The sequence below is a fragment of the Diabrotica undecimpunctata genome, chromosome 6 (assembly GCF_040954645.1).
Source record: "Diabrotica undecimpunctata isolate CICGRU chromosome 6, icDiaUnde3, whole genome shotgun sequence".
NCBI lineage: Eukaryota > Metazoa > Arthropoda > Insecta > Coleoptera > Chrysomelidae > Diabrotica > Diabrotica undecimpunctata.
The window spans coordinates 28,048,069-28,067,484 of record NC_092808.1 but is presented as its reverse complement, the minus strand read 5'-3'; the positions used below and the strand labels follow the sequence as shown (position 1 = coordinate 28,067,484).

Below are 19,416 nucleotides of genomic sequence, written 5' to 3'. Positions count from 1 at the left end.
TGCTGCTTGGCTGGGCTCGGCTGGGACCAATTTCTTGAATTTCTATCACAATAGTATATACTCTGATTTCTATTCACTTTTTGCATGTAAAATTATTATTAGAGTACATAAAATTAAGTGTAATGAAATGGAAGTAAAACAAGAAATTAGCGAGGAAATGTGTAAAGTAGAAGAATATGACTTCGAATATGCTGTTTTGGATGGGTTTAAATGTGAAATTCAGGAGGAATCCAATAGGCAAAGTAGTCATGTCACATATGATTCTTTAGATTTACAGAAATGTCCCTTTAATACTGAAATAGAACAACATGGAAGTAAACATAAACCATTTGCAGAAATCCAAAAAACTGAAAAAGGTTAGTAACAAATATATTTAAGTCCTATATTTAGAAGTAGTATAAATAGGAATAACTTTTTATGAACTAATATAATTTTGATCCTAAATTCAATTTACAGATAACAAACTCTAATCTCGTCCAGTAAGGAATCTCTAGTGTAGTATCAATACTGCCTAGACAACCCTTTTTGGGTCTTAACCTGTTCCAGTAGCATTTTTCTCCTTTCTGATCTGATTCCTGCTTTTTTTTAGGGTTATATCCTTTTCAATTTGTTTGATGTATTTTATCTTCGGTTTTCCTTTTTCCTACTGGCACTTGTTTGCTTATTGTCTACTTCTTCCATTCTCTCTACATGTCCCATCCAGCGAAGCTGTCCTATTTTAATGAATGTTAAAATATCTGTATCCTGGTATATTTTGTATAGCTCAAAGTTGAACTTTCTTTACCAAATTCCATTTTCTTTTGTACCTTTGTATATGTGTCACAACATCTTTCTTTTTAAAGGCGGATAATAATCTTTCTTCACTTTTAGAGAGTGTCTAGGTTTCTAAACTATATGCGTTTTACCCTCTTAATGTTTTATTATCCTATTGTTAAATTTTGTAGCTGCTTTATTTCTTTGTTTTTACTTGCATGCGTTTTGGCCTGATTAATTTTAAGACCAAGATTTTGTCTAGATCATTCTATTTGATTGATTGGCTCTATCATTTGTCTTCTTGACTTTGCATTTATGTCAACATTATTTGCAAACACTGGAATTTGCACACTTTTATTAATTATTGTTCCTGGAGTATTGACTGTTGTGTCACTTATTCTTTTTTAAGCATGATGTTAAACAAGATACATGATAGATGTGTTTTCTCTTTTTCACATTTATTCTAGTCCCTTGTTCATATGTTTTTCTACTCTTTCTTCAGTAGATTTTCTTTTCTTCTTTATATAGTTGTTTATATTCCTTCTTTGTAAATATATTCTATTTTTTCTTTGTTATAATCTGACATTCTTTGTCAAACCAGTCATTCATTCATTTAATTTAATTTAATTTATTCAATATATGGGACAACCCCATTAAATGTTACAATTTAGAATATTTAAAATAATGGTTAAGTAGTATATATATATATATATATATATATATATATAATATATATATATATATATATATATATAAATATATATATATATATATATATATATATATATATATATATATAATATATATATATATATATATATATATATATATATATATATATATATATATATATATATTATATATATATATATATATATATATATATATATATATATATATATATATATATATAATGTATAATTAAATCTTACAATCTATAAACCCAACAGTTAATTCTATGATTCTAAGATCCATCACTATATTAGATGGGAAAATATTAAAAATAAAAATATATAAAGTATTACCTAGTTACAATAAAAACATAAAGTCTTATTACAATTAAGTTAAGTTTCTACACTCTAAGGTCCAATAACTCTTTAAAAATCAAAGTTAAAGCGAACAGATCCCTCCTCATACTTAAAGCAGGCAAGCTCATAGGCCTCTCCATGATAGTGTAGTCATGGTCTGCTATTCTATTTCCACTTTGAAAGATACACACTGGTAGGAATTTATGCTGAACAATCTCTAAGGAATCAGAATGTATCCAGAAATAAGGAGACCATATGGTTGAACAGTACTCCAACAAGAACCTGACCAAAGAACAATAGCCCATTCTTGTAGCTGCAATGGAGAAAAAACTAGAATTTCTAGTAATAAATCCCAGCATCTTTGACCCACTCATTGAAATAGAATTAATATGATCGCCAAAAGTTAATTTCTCATCAAAAATTATACCCAGATCTGTTAGATGTGTATTTTAGTGGCTGGTTATCAATAAAGTAACTTGACTCAAACCTAGTAGCTTTTCTAGAGAAACTTATACAATTGCATTTGTTGATATTCAAATACAGCTTATTTTTGGCACCATTCTGATAAACAATTTAAGTCCTCCTGAAGCAGTTCCTGATCTGAAATACTTTCTCCAATATGGTTCTCCAAAATTTGAGATCATCAACAAATTTCACACAGCTGCAATAAAAAAACATGCAACTATATCATTCACTGACAGGAGAACTATGGCTTCCCTTTGGAACCCCAGATGTGAAAACAATTTCCTCAGAAAAATTGCATCCTATTTTAACCCTTTGAATACAACCAGTGAAAAAGCTTCTCCACCAAGAAAAAAGTTTGGGTCCAACCCATTCAAAATCAACTTAGTATACAGTATTTCCTGATCTGTACGATCAAATGGCTTAAAGAAATCAAGTTGATAGGTTAATAGATTAGTCAAAGTTGACTTATTTTTGGAGAAGCCATGTTACTCCTGACTTATAAGACATCCAAGAAATCTGCTTGCTAACTAGACAATCAAATAATTTTGGTATTGGAGATTTGATACAGATGCTCCAATAGTTGTCAGTGTTATTTTTTGTCAGGTTTTAAAAATTTTGGAACAACATAGCTTTCTTTCCAAATGTTAGCAAAAGTTGAAGATGAAAAAGACTTGTTAAATAGTAGATACAATGACAATACAATTGTGCACACACATTTTTTTTAGCAACAATTTTGAGTCACAATTTCCTTGAAAGATTTTCTTGAAATTGAAATTTGTGCTTCTGCTTTGAAATTTGTGTGCACTTGATGCTGTTACTAAAACTGATAATAACATGTATTCATTTTTTTTGTATTCAGTCAAACAGTGCTTAAATCTTACAGATTTTATATCCACCAGATCATGAGATTGGCTAAAGTCATTTCCCAGGATCTGAATCCTGTTAATAGGAGAGAATTTGTCATAGTTAGTGTGATAGTGTTTTATAGAAAACAAAGGTATGGCAAACATAACAACAGGCCTATAATTTTTTATATTGTCTCGGTCACCGTTTTTAAATACAGGAGTTATATAACCGTCACTCCACTTACTAGGGAAGATGTGTAGTCTCAAAGATAAATTAAATAATACATATAAAGGTTTGATAGACTGTAGACACATCTTTTTAAGAAATATGTAGGAATATTATCACGGCCATAACTCAGTTTATTCTTTAGACCATTTATAGACTCAAAGACTTCAGAAAGTGAAAATTGGATAAATGGAATGTCAACAGAATTTTTTACTTTAAAATTGAAGTTACTTAAATTAACTTTGTCTGAGCGATAGACACTAGACAAATGGCTTGCAAACAAGTTTGCTATTTCCTCACTTGATTCAGCTAACAAGTCATTAAAATGCATGACATTTGGAATTCCGTGGCTTTTATTCAAAGAGTTTATATGGTTCCAAAATTGTTTTGAGTCTGAGTGAATAGATTCCTCAATGTTGGAGATATAAGATCTGTAGCATTGATCTGTTAATGTTTTACATTGTGTTCTAAGATCTGAAAATAAGTATAATCAGCTGCTAACTGAGTATGTTTGAATCTAGCATGAGCAGTTTTTTTTTAAATAACAAGTTTTTTTAAATCTGGAGAAACCAACGAGGAAATTTTGAAGGTTTATATGTTTTTTTCGGAACAAAGAGTGATATTGCTTCAGAAAGAACTTCATAGAAATTATTTACTGAGATATTAATATTTTAATCATCAAAGACAATATTCCAGTCAACCGAAGAAAAATAATTATAGACCCACAAAATTTGCATTACGATAGTCAAAATATGTAGTATTATAATCTAATTGTTTAACATTACCATTCAAACTAAGATCACAAGTAATTGCCACATGATGAAAGTTATTGGGAAGCAAAGTGTCCACTGCCTCATACACTGACAGTTTCTGATAGTCTTCAATTCTGTGGAAAAGGAGATCCAAAAATACTTCACGTTGATTCGGTATAATATTTGATTGCCTCAGGTTCAGGTAAGAGAAGCATTCGCATATCAGCTTTGCTGGATAGTTTTGTGGGCAGTCAACAAGCAAGCCCTCTTCATTTGAGTAAGCTCAAGAAGCTAGTGGTAAATTGTAGTCGCCAAATAAACAAACAGGTACATCTGGCCTATTGTTTATAATAGGTTTAACTGCCGAGCAATGACTAAGGTAAATATCTTCTGATGAGTTTGGAGGATGTACACTCCACCCAAGATAACTGATGCACATTCATAATCCACTTGAACAAACAGATGCTCAACATTATTAATGTCAGATTTGATTTGTTTAGCTTTAAAATGGTTTCGTAACAAAATTAAAACTCCTCCTATATGCTGCTTAGTGCTAGTTCGTAAGTTACGATCCAATCTGAAAATGTGGTAGCCAGAGTTTAACAATTCATTATCTGAATAATCTTGATTAAGCCAAGTTTCTACCAGAATGATGACATCATAGTTGCATCGGAAGATGGAGGTTCGAAGTTCATTGAGTCGAGTACATATTCCTCTAAGATTCTGATAATATACAGACATAGTGTTTATTGCGATTGGTTTTTTGGAGGAGTTTTTTTAGCAACTTTCGGAAGCCCCTTTGTAAATTTAATAATCAAGTCAGATTCTCCCTTCTGTTCTCGAGCACGCAACTCTGTCAAACCAGTTTTAAACTGTTCCTGTTTAAGTTTCGTTTTATCGTAGCCTATTTTTATGCCATCCTCAATGTGATTGCGCTTATTAATTGCGTTTTTGACTAAATTTCGGTGTTTGGTTACCACCTTTACTGGCCAGTTTTTGCCATCAGATGTCTGCCTCACTCGTAATATCTTCACCACATCGTTCTGAGCAAGACCAATGTTGTTGAAAATGGGAGTAAGTGCGCTGTTATCAGCGAAAAACATAGCTTTCTTTCCAAATGTTAACAAAAGTTGAAGATGAAAAAGACTTGTTAAATAGTTGATACAAAGGCAATATAATTGTGCACACACATTTTTTTAATAACATGTTAGGAATACCATCAGGACCATTTGTAAGCCTATTTGGAATAGCCGCAATTTCCTTGAAAGATTTGCTTGAAATTGAAATTTCATAACTTTATTTTCAATAGGGTACAAAGTGTGTTAATTATCAGTATAGACAGATTGAAAAAATACCTTAAACAAATTTGCCATCTCATGCTCATCCATAGTAGTTTGATTGCCATAAAACATTGAGCTGGGTAGACTATAGTTGAACACAAAGACTTAGGGTTCTCCTTTAATGCATGCAAACCTCTCATGTAGTTAGAAAAACAGATATCTGCAAGTCTATTACATTCTAAACGCAACTTTCTACTTTTAAACTTTCTTTTATCAATACTATTAGTTGTGTTAGTATATTATATGTGACAACTCCCTAATTGCGGCTTTGGCGTAAGTAATTTGAGAAGCTGAAATATCAGCGACATTCGAGAATGTCGGATTTTTCGTGTAGGTTTTAACCAGCTGCTAGCTATTTCTAGAACAGATGTTTTGATTATATAAGCTGCTAATGCGGCCTTTGATCAATCAGTATTTAGCGAAGTATGTTTGTAAGCGATACCCATGTGATTGTAGGCTATAATTATTAATATATTTGGAATTTATCAGTTGAAATATACTTAGTTCAACCACGTTTGCTTCACTTAATGCCTGAATCCACAGAAAAAAAACATAACAGTATATTCAATTCTTTTGCTTACTTAGTTTGTGTAATCCTTTGTTCATATTTTCTCTAGTCTTTCTTGGGTGGATTTTTTTTCTTTTTTATATAGGAGCTGTATCTGTTTATATTCTTCATCTGCTTGTTGGGTCCTGTGCTTTTGTTGCTCAGTAAATATGTTATATTTTTTCTTTGTATTAAGTATAATAAGACATTCTTCATCAAACCAGTCATTCGTTTTTGTTCTTCTTTGTTTACCTTCCATGGCTACTACTTCTTCAGCTGCTTTTTTTATATTTCTGCACTATTCTCACTCCTCATATATGTTTTTTTCACGTTTTAGTCTGTTTTTTAGTTTGATGTTTATACTTTCTTTATATTATCTATTGTTATTCATATCTTTGAGTCCTTCTAGATTGTATCGTTCATGTTTCGAACCTCTTTCCTTTTTTATGTTTGAAATTCTGGACTTTGCCCTACTTTCGACCAGGTAGTGATCAGATTATGCATTTGCTTCTCTTCTGGTGCAGACTTTATTATATTCAATTGGTGTCTTTGTTCTACAATAATATCATCATTATCATGGCGCTACAGTTCTTAAAGGGTTTCTACCTTCTCAAGCTTTCTGCGCCATTCTGCTCTGTCTCTTGCTTGGATTATTCAGTTGGCAACACCGATCTTCTCAGCATCCTGTGAATCCCATCTATTTACCTTAGCATTGGTATGCCCTGTCTTTTCATTCCGACTGGTTGCGATGTTAGAATATTTTTTTATCATGTTCAATTCTGGGACCCATGCTACATGTGAGAAAAGGAACCCCATTGACCGCTTCAAAGTTTTGGTCACTGACAATTAGATCTGCATCAACATTTCCAGCTCTTCTGTTTGTATTAGTTTCCGTGAATTTGGTTTTTGTTTTGATTTATATGTAATCCCATTTGTTCTGTTGCTGCTACTAGTTCAGTTAGGATTTTCGTGGTTCTCGCTCTGGTTTTTGTTATACTGTCCACATCATCATGTGAAGAACAGAGTGTTGAATTTAATAATCAAGAATCTAATCCTGTACCAGTTTCGACCGGAGTAACACAAGGATCAGTTTTGGGACCTCTGCTATTCTTGACATATATAAATGATTTACCAAGTGCGTTGGATAACACTTAAAATATTGTGTAAGAAGCTCACCTCACAGATTTTTGCTATGCACAGATTGGCTACTTCTGTGAGTCGAGATATTCTTAGGTCAGTTTATTTTGGAATGGTTCATAGTATCCTGACATATTGCATACTTCTTTGTGGAAACTCGTTCTATGCATATAAAGTTTTCACTTTTCAAAAAGCAGCAATCAGAATTATTGACTCAGCGGAATATCGCGCCAGCTATAAATCCTTGTTTAAAAAGTATGGTATTCTTCCTTTACCTTCAATATATATATATATATATATATATATATATATATATATATATATATATATATATATATATATATATATATATATATATATATTGTTATGATTGTTTATTTTGAGTTCAAACTTAGTTTATTGAGCCAATAAAAAAAATTATAGCTTATCTGTTATCAAAAGTAAAATAATTCTTATATTACCTGTGTTCGATGGATTCAAAAGATTTTCTAGTTGTCTTTTATCGGGTGAAAGAAGAAAGGATAATAATACAAATATATTATATTACAAAGATTTACGTTTCTTTATTTTATATGAACGAATAAAACAATTATTAAATTTTGTCGTTATCTTATCAATCAGCATACAAGAAAATAAATCAAATTTTTATGATAATAAGATTATAAAGCTACATACATTTATATTACGTGAAAAACCAATTTTACTTAAAATTTTCTTTACTTAAAAAGAAACCACAAAACTTTAAACTTTTGATTAGCCTAACAAAACCTCAATTCTTAAATTTGAATGCTAATGACCATGATGTCGAAACGATCCTTCACAGATATAAAATTCAATTGTACAAACACTTACAGTTTATTTTCTTTTTGAGTTGTATGTTGGAACATACCCAGAAAAGTCCAGTCTCCTCAAAGATGTGATCTCCCCTCTTTGGCACCTCGGCTCCTTCTGAACGTCTCTGCAAACCTCCTGCAGACTACACAAAAAACACCTGATTTACTTCTCCAAACTCCGCTACTTATTTATGACACCAGGACCGCCTTTTGTCAACTTGATGCCGTAAGAATACTTTCACATATACTTTATAAAATGCCCACGGTAGATACAAGGACCTCTTTTAATCTACTTGTTATCTCCTTCTTCAAACTATTCACTTCTTTTCGTTACGCCGGTATCCAAACTCACGAACCACACCCTATCTTGAGAAAAACGACTGTTTCCTTTCGATGACCAAAATATGACTGACTTCTCCTGTCTCATCATCGACTCCCAAATTCCCATTTAAAAACGACCGTCCAATCAAAAAGCTTAAATTGTGTTTACTATGATATTGGAAAAGCCTAATTTCGGTTTCAGAGAAAACTAAATAGCTTACTTTAAAATTGGTTTTTTTCAATACATCATTTATACATATTTCAAAAGATTAGAATATGGTCATTTAATACTCGACTCTACAAACAATGAAGAGATTAACTTCAGGTAAAATGTCTTCTAATTCTAAACAAAGGTTTTTTTATAATTTTGTTTGCAACGGAAAAACGGTCGTTTGCCAAACAAATTTCTATTCTTATCTACACTAAATCTTATCTTAAATTACTGTATACAATTTGTCTATATTGATATCTTGAAATTTTATTTCGATGGATCTTTTTATTTATTTTTCTTTGGTTGGGAAAGAAGAAACATAACAATATATATATATATATATATATATATATATATATATATATATATATATATATATATATATATATATATATATTTGAAACTTTGTTAACTGTTCATAATAATATACAAGATGTAAAAACACATGCTGATCAACATCAGTACAATACAAGAAACAAAAGTCATATCATTATTCCATATTCCAGATTGTGTGTTACACAACTAAACACAATAGATTATAATGTGTATAATTGTTTTTTAAACCTAAACAAAAATATTGATATTAAGCCAATGAATCCTAAACAATTTTATAAATTAGCAAAACACTTCCTGTTGGAACACTGTTTCTATAGTATACAGAAATTTGTTTGTTTGAGCTCCTAGTGTGCTCGTTTTTATGAATACTATATTACACCTAACTGAATTGTTTTTTTTTTTTAATTTTTGTATTTCTATTTTTCACTGTATATGTTATATTATGTGTTCTTATATTATTTCTTAGCTATGTATACATAAGTGACTTATAAGTCCATTTAGTGATTTTTAGGTGCCTTTGTGTATATTTTTGTAGTGTTTTCCTTATATTATAGCTTTTTTTTATCCAAAATTACTGTCCAATTTCACTAATCTCTAGCCTTGCAAGAATTGTGGAAAAAGCGATTAAAACTAGGATAGTAAAATTTTTAGATTTACATAAAATCATTTCTGATAATCAATTTAACTTTTTTGAATTCAGAGGTACACATGATGCAATTGCTACATTAATGGGTCGCATTTGTGATTCAGTCAATAGATGAAAGCCCACATTATTCTCTTGGAAACTGTGGCGCAGGTTTCAGAGATAACGTTTTAAAATTTTTTAAAAGTTACTTAGAGAATAGGGTACAAAGGGTAAAAATCAATGAAAGTATTTGTTGTGTAACTGTTCAGTGGAAAACGGAATCTTGAGTTCTTCCAGTTACTTGTTGCTAAATATTATTTGGACTTCCCATGGTTTTAGTAAAGAACACAAGACCGTAAATTAAACTATTTAATACTTCTATGTAAACGTTATAATATGAAGAAAACTTAATTGTTTGTAATAATGAAAATAAAAAATATTACAAATATATTAATATTATAATATTATACTATTGTTACTTCGATGAATTGAAACAGAATCCGTTTGCCGTAGGAGGGTTGGTTTTACCATCTTTCCGCTAAGAAGTAACGGGACTTCTTACTTATCTTCCCTTAGCGACAAGTAGTCGCCAAGCCATGCTTGCGCCGTTCCAAAGACGACAGGTCCGTCGCCAGGTCATTTAGATTTCAACAGTATTAGTAGGGAAAAGGTAGTGAAGTAAGGTGTCTCGCAAGGTACGATTCGTGGCCCATTATTGTTTATAATGTGTGTTAATAATTTAGAGCTGAAATTGAATCCGAATTGTGAACGGATATGGACTGTTAATAAATCCTATTTTGGATTCTACGATTTTTTTGGCCTATAAGATCGGGGGCAATCTGCACATGGAATCTCATAAACGCCGTGTTGTTCATTTGGAATATTGTCTTTAATTGATCAGACAAGATATGAAAGTTTTTGTTGGGGAGTAAATATTGTATTTATTAATCTTGATTTAAGGATTTTGTCAGTGTTACTTTTGATGTAAGGAAGAAAAGCTTTCATATGATGAGGTTCTGCGTCTTTGGGTTGAGATTGAGTGGGAGATTGATGTCTATGGATGCCCCTATTAATGTGACTTTCACGGTAACCGTCTACTTGCAAAAACGTCTGGAGACACGTCTGGCAAATCGCAAAAGCGTCTGGAGACAAGAGTATTAATGACTGAAATAATTTGTGGAGGTGGATGATAAGAGTTGCCATTCAAGTAACGATTGGTATGGGTGGTTTTTCGATAAAGATAGATGAAAACCTTGTAATTGGTTTTTCTTTGTCGTAACGTCGAGAAACGGTAGGGATGAATCAGTTTCCACTTCCATCGTGAACTGGATACTAGGATGTATACCATTCAGATATGCCTGAAAAGGTACTAAAGCGTCTCTACCGTGAGGCCAAATGACGAATGTATCGTCAACATATCGTAGCCAACATATGGGTTTGAGCATTGATGTGGATAGTGCTCGGGTCTCGGAAGTCTTCTATAAAGATATTTACAATTACTGGAGATAGTAGGGAGCCACTTAGCGCACCAATTATTTGTCTGTAGAATTGATTTTGGAAGATGAAATATGTGTTGGACGTACAATGTTTAATGAGGGGTAAGTGGTCTTGCTGGATACTGTATTTAGTTTCCAGAATGTTTAGAGTTTCGTCTATAGGAATGTTTGTAAAAAGTGAAACGATATCTAATCTTACTAGAACGTCTGATGGTGAGATAGGGTATTGTTTAAGAAGTTCTATAAAATGAAAAGAATTTTTGACGAATAATGAAGCATTTTCGGGGAGAGGTTGTAGAGTTTTGGGCCAATGGTTGTGTAGGGCAATTGTATGTACTGAAAATGGGACGTAGAGGAATATCGCGTTTGTGAATTTTGGGTAGGCCATATAATCGAGGGGTTCTAGAAGACTTTTCACGAGGAATTAGAAATTGTTTTGTCTAGTTGATCTGTTGTTTGTTTCTGTTTGCCCCTCCTGTTGCACTGAAGTTTCTTGTATTTTATTAACTTTCGATTTGATTATGATATTTCGTTGTTTTTTAACATTCATTCTCACTGTTCTGTTCATATATTTATGTATACTAAAGTCACTTTAATTTTTAGATTATTTCCAAAAGAACAAGATGGAAATTATGGAGACAATAACTGAACATTCATCTCACGAAGAAAATGATATGAAACCACATGCTGAAGGAAAACTATTAAGTAAAAATATGAAAGTTGTAACTGGAAAAAGACCTTACAAATGTGAAATTTGTTTTAAGCAGTTTGCTCGAAAAGGTCCTTTAACTGAACACGTGAAATGTCACACTGGAGAAAAATCTCACAAGTGTAAAATTTGTTTTAAGCGGTTTCATACAGCAGCTAATTTGAAAGTACATTTGATAGTGCACACTGGAGAAAAACCTCACAAGTGTGAAATTTGTTTTAAGCAGTTTAACCAAGCAAGTAATTTGAAAGTACATTTAAGTGTGCACGCTGAAGAAAAACCTCACAAATGTGAAATTTGTTTTAAGCAGTTTAAAAAAGCACGAAATTTGAAACTACATTTAAGGACGCACACTGGTGAAAAATTGTACAAATGTGAAATTTGTTTTAAGCAATTTACTGCATCTTATTTGAAAATACATTTGAGAGTCCACACTGGAGAAAAACCTTATCAGTGTGAGATTTGTTTAAAACAGTTTGCTCAAAAAAGTACTCTTACTGATCATATGAAAGTTCACACCGGACTATACAAGTGTAAAATTTGTTTTAAGCAGTTTAACCAAAGACGTAATTTGAAAATACATTTAAGGGAGCACACTGGAGAAAAACCTCCCAAATGTGAAATTTGTTTTAAGCAATTTACTACAGCAGCTGATTTAAAAAAACATTTGAGGGTGCACACTGGAGAAAAACCTTATCAGTGTGAGATTTGTTTAAAAGAATTTGCTCAAAAAGGCAATTTAACTGATCACATAAAAATTCACACCGGACAAAATACTTACAAGTGTGAAATTTGTTTTAAGCAGTTTAATCAAGCAGGTAATTTGAAAGCACATTTACGGGTGCACACTGGAGAAAAACCTCATAAATGTGAAATTTGTTTTAAGCAATTTTCTGCAGCGGATAGTTTGAAAATACATTTAAGAGTGCACACTGGAGAAAAACCTTATCAATGTAGAATTTGTTTAAAACAGTTTGCTCGAAACAGTACTTTTACTGTTCACATGAAAGTTCACACTGGAGATAAACGTCACAAATGTGAAATTTGTTTTAAGCAATTTACTACATTAACTTGTTTAAAAAGACATTTGAGGGTGCACACTGGAGAAAAACCTTATCAGTGTAAAATTTGTTTAAAAGAGTTTGCTCGAAACAGTACTTTTACTGTTCATATGAAAGTTCACACTGAAGGAAAACCACACAAATGTGAAATTTGTTTTAAGCAATTTACTACAGCAGCTTGTTTAAAAATACATTTGAGGGTGCACACTGGAGAAAAACCTTATCAGTGTGAGATTTGTTTAAAAGAATTTGCTCAAAAATGCAATTTAACTGATCACATAAAAATTCACACCGGACAAAATACTTACAAGTGTGAAATTTGTTTTAAGCAGTTTAATCAAGCAGGTAATTTGAAAGCACATTTACGGGTGCACACTGGAGAAAAACCTCATAAATGTGAAATTTGTTTTAAGCAATTTGGTGCAGCGGCTAGTTTGAAAATACATTTAAGAGTGCACACTGGAGAAAAACCTTATCAGTGTGAGATTTGTTTAAAACAGTTTGCTCAAAAAGGTCATTTCATTGATCACATTAAAGTTCACACCGTAGAAAATACAAGTGTGAAACTGGTTTAAAGCAGTTTACTGCAACAATATATTTAAAACTACATTTATGAACGCGCACTGGAGAAAAATCTTACAAATGTGAAATTGGTTTTAAGCACTTTAATCAAGCAAGTAATTTGAAAGTACATGTAAGGAAGCACACTGGAGGAATACCTCACAAATTTGAAATTTGTTTTAAGCAGTTTTCTCAAACAAGTATTTTAAAAAATCATTTGCGAATACACGCTAGAGAAAACTTTACGAACGTAAAGTTAGTTTGAAGCAGTTAGTGAACCACTTAATTTGAAAACACATTTTAGAGTGCACGCCGAAGAAAAGTCTTACAAGTGTGAAATTTGTTTTAAGCAGTTTAGACTATATGGTAATTTGAAAGCACATTGACAGTTCACACTGGAGAAAAGCTGTATGCACATATGCCTATTCATCATAATGAAAATAGCGTTTCTAGAGTAAAAAAAAGCATAAAAGTGATTCATTCGTGAGTGAAAAAGTGCTTTCGAAAAATAGTACAAACTTGCGTAAATTTGTATTATAAAAACAACAAACTGTTCATTATATATTTTAAAACTATTGTAGTACTTTTGTTTACTCTGTGTATTATACAAATTGCATAAGGTTTTTATTCAACATTTCGAATTGCGTTTAAATTTTTATCCTTATCCTCTCCATTTATTTCTTTAGCGTTTCCTCGTTGCGCTTACATATAGTTAAAATAATTATCTGATCAATCAATATAGGCGAGAGAAGTCTTTTTGCGTTTCGAATAATTAGCCCTCAGATTACCCTCGCTTAGGATTGAAGGTCGAGACAACTCACATCGTGAAAAAACTATATCACTTTTCGTTCTAGAGATCAATTCGGAAGTCAGGTCGAGATTTTGGCAGTGTAGGCGGCTATTTGGTGATGCTCAGCATCTCGGCGCGAACAGTGCCTCACATATGGAAGAACACCGCTTTGCCTACGCTTTTTGGCACTATTTGTGTTTTTATTTTTGTGGGTGTATTATTTTTAATTTGTAAAGATAATGGAACATTGCCAACTGTCTGTCTACTGAACATAGCTGAAACAGTTTGTCCCTCAATTCAATGGTTTCCTATGACAACTTTATCCTGGAACTCCTTGGAAGCAGTTAATCTATGTATTTGTCATTAAATGAATATCGATGTACTACGAAGTGTATATGAAAACAGCCTAGTAACGTCATATCTTTATCGATTAAACTAAACACGTTCACCAATCTTTAAATGTAGATGATAATTAAATACATTTAAAATAATTTGTTTTGCATGGATGTCCAAGATATTCTCTTGGCTTTGTTAAGTCCGAATAACTACTAAACAACCACAAAGCCTTGTATTATAGGTAGGAGGAACGAATATAATTGATTTGTAATGTCCATGATTCTAATGGCATTTATTCTCACCAAAAAACAATTAACCTGTAATTTAATATAATTACACTCATGGACAAAAATATCGAATATTTTGGGAATTTTCAAATTTTTGTTTTTTCAAAATAAATTATGGCCAATCAAGTCGTTTATTGTAAAATAGAGTTTATTTTAACAATGTTTAATGAACAATTTTAAATTTTTATGTGGAGAAAATTGTGAAAAAAATAAATGTTTAATATTAGGTAAATAAGGTTATTTTACTCTAAACTTTAATGATAATTTAAATTGCTTAAACAAGTCGTTTTAACTGAAAAAGTGCATGATCAGTAACGAGTATTCCCATCTCTAGCTCATATTACTGTTTGCATCTTTCTCAGCATGCTTGCAAGTAAATTTTGGACATATCCTTGGGAAATTGCATTCCATTCATCCTGTGCCGCAAGCCGAAGCTGCTCTATCGTATTTGGAACGGGATTTCTTTGTCGTATGCTGCGTTTTAGGTGATTCCACATGTGCTCTATTGGATTTAAATCCGGGCTAAACGGTGGCCAATCCAATCTTTGAATTTGGACCTCATCAAAATAATTACTCACTGTGGTCGAGCATTATCGTGCATTTAACGTGAATCTTTTATATCCAATGTAACCAACATATGACAAAACATGATCTTGCAGGATGTTTTAAACGTAAGAATCACCAGTCATTCAATCAATGTGTCATTTGAATCACTTCCCCAAGTGCGGTACGTACCTCCCAACTAATACCTTCCCAAAGAATTATGCCATCAACTCCAAAACTAACGGTCTGGGCGAGACTGCAGCTGGCGAATCGTTCTCCAACTTTTCTGTAGACGTAGTTTTGACCATCTGGCTTCCATAATAGGATTCTGGTTTCATCAGTGGAAAGATCGTTTTTCCAGTTGTCGATATTCCATTAAATATGTAAATTTCTTGCAAATTCCAAACGACGAGCTTTATGATTTTGGAGAAGACGTGGAACTTTGGCGGGGCGTCTGGGCTTTAAATTTGCTTCTTTTGATCTTCGTCTAACTTGTGAACTCACATTAACTTGTCTAACATTTAATAGCTCATTTCTGAGGTACATCGATGTCAATGAACGATTTTGTGTAGAATTAAGAACCAAAAAACAGTCAATTGCCTTGGGTGCCCTTGACCAGGCCTTGGTACCAAATTTCCTGTTTTGCGGTACCTTTTTAGAGTTTTCAAAACTATAGACTCAGTTTTGCTGAGATGTCGTGCGATACCTTTTTGTACATATCCTTCCTCGTACAAAATTACGATGTGTGCTACTTGGACTTCATCGCAGTGTCGAATTGGTGGGATACTTGTTTTAAATTTAGTTAAATCAAAACAATAATTAATTAAACTTAATAAATTAAACTAAAAACAACCGAATTAGTAAGATTTTTCCTTTACGTGAAGAAGGATTTTTATGATAAAATATACGTATGACACTAACCACTGAATAAACGTCAAAATAAACATCAAAATATTTCAAACCAGTTGAGTACATCAGCCTACTACCAAAGAATATAGACGCTTTCTATATTCTTTGCTACTACAATATATGAGTATTATCAGTAATCTAAAATTATCTTGAAAAAATAGTGACTACAAAAAAAATTGGAAAATTCCAAAATATTCGATATTTTTGTTCATGAGTGTAAAATAATATAAAATTATCCTTTGTAAATAATATGTATTTATTTAATTAAAATCATTTTCCCATCTTTTTTGTCTGATGGGCAGTTCTGGTAGAAAAAATTCATTTCTGTGGAAAAGAAAATACAACCCTGAATCGCTTCTGTGCTTATCTTCGCATCGGCGCGCTTTTATCGTCCATAAGAAATGCGTAGCCCTATCTACGCAACGTGAAGTGAAATACTCTATAGCAGCATGATCATCGAGTTAGAATCTATAAAGAGGGCATCACGTGACTAAAAACAACCTCACTTCCGCCATATCGTTAAGATTGTTTTGACACTTTTGACAGATCGCATGTTTGTTTACGTTTATTGTTTTTCGAATATTTTGTTTTATAATACTTTTATAGCAACTGTAATAATATATTGTGATAGTGCATAATAATGGTTTCTTGTTCTCAACGTAGTTGCAGAAGCAATGTTAATAAAAAAATTTCAGGAATAACGTTCTATAGGTTTGTATACAAATATGTAAACAAAGTATTGGCCCGTACTTCAGAGAATAAATTATCTAATAGTATTTGACTGTATTAATTTATCTTTATGTATAATATATCGTGTTTTTAGTGTTTACCGCGGGATAAATAAATCATAGTTTATTAAAAATGTATTGCACTTTTTTAGATTATGATTAAATAACTAGTCATATTTTTATAGTAGTTTTAATAGAGTCTGGCCATGATCCCACCGCCATATTGGTATCATCGTTAGCCACGCCGTTTTTAATACACGTTAATATGCTCATAGATTCTAACTCGATGAGCATGATACATGCCTAATAAGTTCTTATTTATAGCGGATACACGAAGAGGGAAAAATCCCCCCACCCCCCGAACAAGGTCCAAAAGTCGTTTGGGTTTATCTTTTTTATGTATTGGCTAGCGTTTCATTGGAAATTCCCACCTCACTAGATCTGCCCCTGTAGTGGATTATCTAATCCAGCGGTTCCTAAATCGTTGCATTGGAATAACATAGTTCTAACTACCTCAGGTGCCATTTTGAGTTATGAGTGTTTAAAGTTTCTATGTTATGTATTTATTTTACTATTATCGCCACTTGTATGTTTTAACAATGTAAATTTAGAAAAAAAAAAATGTAACTAAATTAATATATTCTTATTAACCGTAAAAAGTTACTTCAATAGTTAATACAAAGGTGTTCTGATCAGAGAAATGATTTAAAGTTATTTAACAAAGTTCTATCTACCACATACACCCTTGTTTAAAAATTATTAAATAATAAAACAACTTCAGGGTATCATTTAATAAAGTCTTATCTACTACATACACCTAAATATTTATTATATTTTCAGAAATGTTTACAAATTAGTAGTTGTCTTGCACAGTGCTTACAAACAAATAAAAGTATTTGGAAAATATAATGTAACTCATGTGAAAGAAAAAAAGTAATTCTAATATTGTTCTATTAATTCGATTAAAAGAATAAGTATAATGCAAATAATTATAAAATATTTAACTTAAATAGTTGTTATTGAGTTTAAAAAGCGACAAAATATTGTTTGTCAATATCAGGCATGCATGAAGACATCATTTTCTGTATTGCAGCAATTTTTTCTTTAGAAAGTTCATTCCGAATTGGTAAAACTTTTGGTTTTAGGTTTAGAATCGTGGATTGTTATTTCTGTTTGTAGCAATTCGAGTACTACCCCTGCCGCGTGTTGAACCCCCACGCAATTTTGGACCACCTCGTGTCTTAGGGCCACCAGTGTATCTTAGTACTCGTGACATCTGAGGTAACAAGGAAACCTTTGTAAAAATATCTTCAGAATGACTAATCTTGTATTCGACTTCGGTGGCATTCTGAGTAAATTTAAGTGATGCTACTTTGGCAAACGGAATTTTTTTAAAATCTAGTTGTTTGGTTTCATAGTTTTTAAAATCTTCATCCTTCATCTTCAAAATGAGATATGGATGCCTCTTATTTACAGATTTTAAATTTCTTATAAATGTAAGAGGTGAATAAAATTCTGTTTTGTCCATATATCTCTCAATATTACTATGAACGTTGTCTACTTCTTGGATAGCCCCATGACCTGGTACTGAGTACTTCATTGTGATACTGCTTACCTCGGGATGTTCTTTCAATGCATCCATCACACAAAAGGATATAAGTGAATTTCTGTTCTGGGATACACATGAATCGCTCCATGTAACTAGATCAGAGATATTGTTGTCTTCCAAAACTCTGTCTAAAATTTTTCGGAAAGCACTGGCCAATACAGTTCCCTTTCTTCCTTGTTTGGCTTCGGTCCATATCGCACAGTAGACTGTTTTTGTTAAGGAGTAATAACCTGTCAAATTATAAATATTTACTTTATGCATATAAAAAAAATCACCAATACTTTGTTTTGTCTATCGGAATTTCTTTGCAGTCTCATGTCATGTTTTGTTTTGATATGCTGATCAAAAGCGGTTTGTTCTTCGTCTGTTAATATGTTGTCAGCTCTTTTTATTTTATAATTCTCACACCTTAAACAGCGATCTTTTTTAGGAATATGAAAGCTGCAGTTAAATTCAGTGTTGAATATATATCGGTAATATGACAGCTTAAATGGATTTTTATTTTGTTCTTTACACCATTTAACATACAATTGATATAATTTCACTACACTCAAATTTGCTTCCAAATATTTCCGTTGAGTAGTCTTTCTGCAGTAATGTGACTCAACTACAGGGAATAATTTTATGTGATTTTTTACGTCCTCTTTTCTATCACTCGTTATAGACCTGCTGCTTGTTTTACCTCTCAGATCTTTTTTTGGTAGGTTTTCTTCTTTATGAGCTGTGTATATAGGTTTTTGAGAAATGTTTAACGTTCCCAAAAAAAAGTTTTTACAAACTCGGATTTTTTCTCCACGAATAGTTAAAAAATATTCAAATGAATACATCCTTCTTGACGGTCTTTGAATAGTTATTCTGGCTTTCAAAACTTTTCTTGTAACTTGACTTAAAAATAAAAATTTTTCATTTTGTGACAATGACCAATAAGTTCTGAAGAACTCTTGTTGTTCTTCTTCGCAAATGGTTGT

The 19,416-nt window shown here is 31.9% G+C and overlaps 1 protein-coding gene across 1 annotated transcript; it reads left to right on the top strand.

Moving 5' to 3' along the window:
* Window positions 1–13,883, top strand: LOC140443317 (uncharacterized). The gene is made up of 2 exons (XM_072534512.1): window positions 1–356; window positions 11,519–13,883. The coding sequence occupies exons 1-2, from the start codon at window positions 128–130 to the stop codon at window positions 13,258–13,260; spliced, it is 1,971 nt and encodes a 656-aa protein (XP_072390613.1). The 5' UTR covers window positions 1–127; the 3' UTR covers window positions 13,261–13,883.
* The last annotated feature ends 5,533 nt before the right edge of the window (window positions 13,884–19,416 follow it).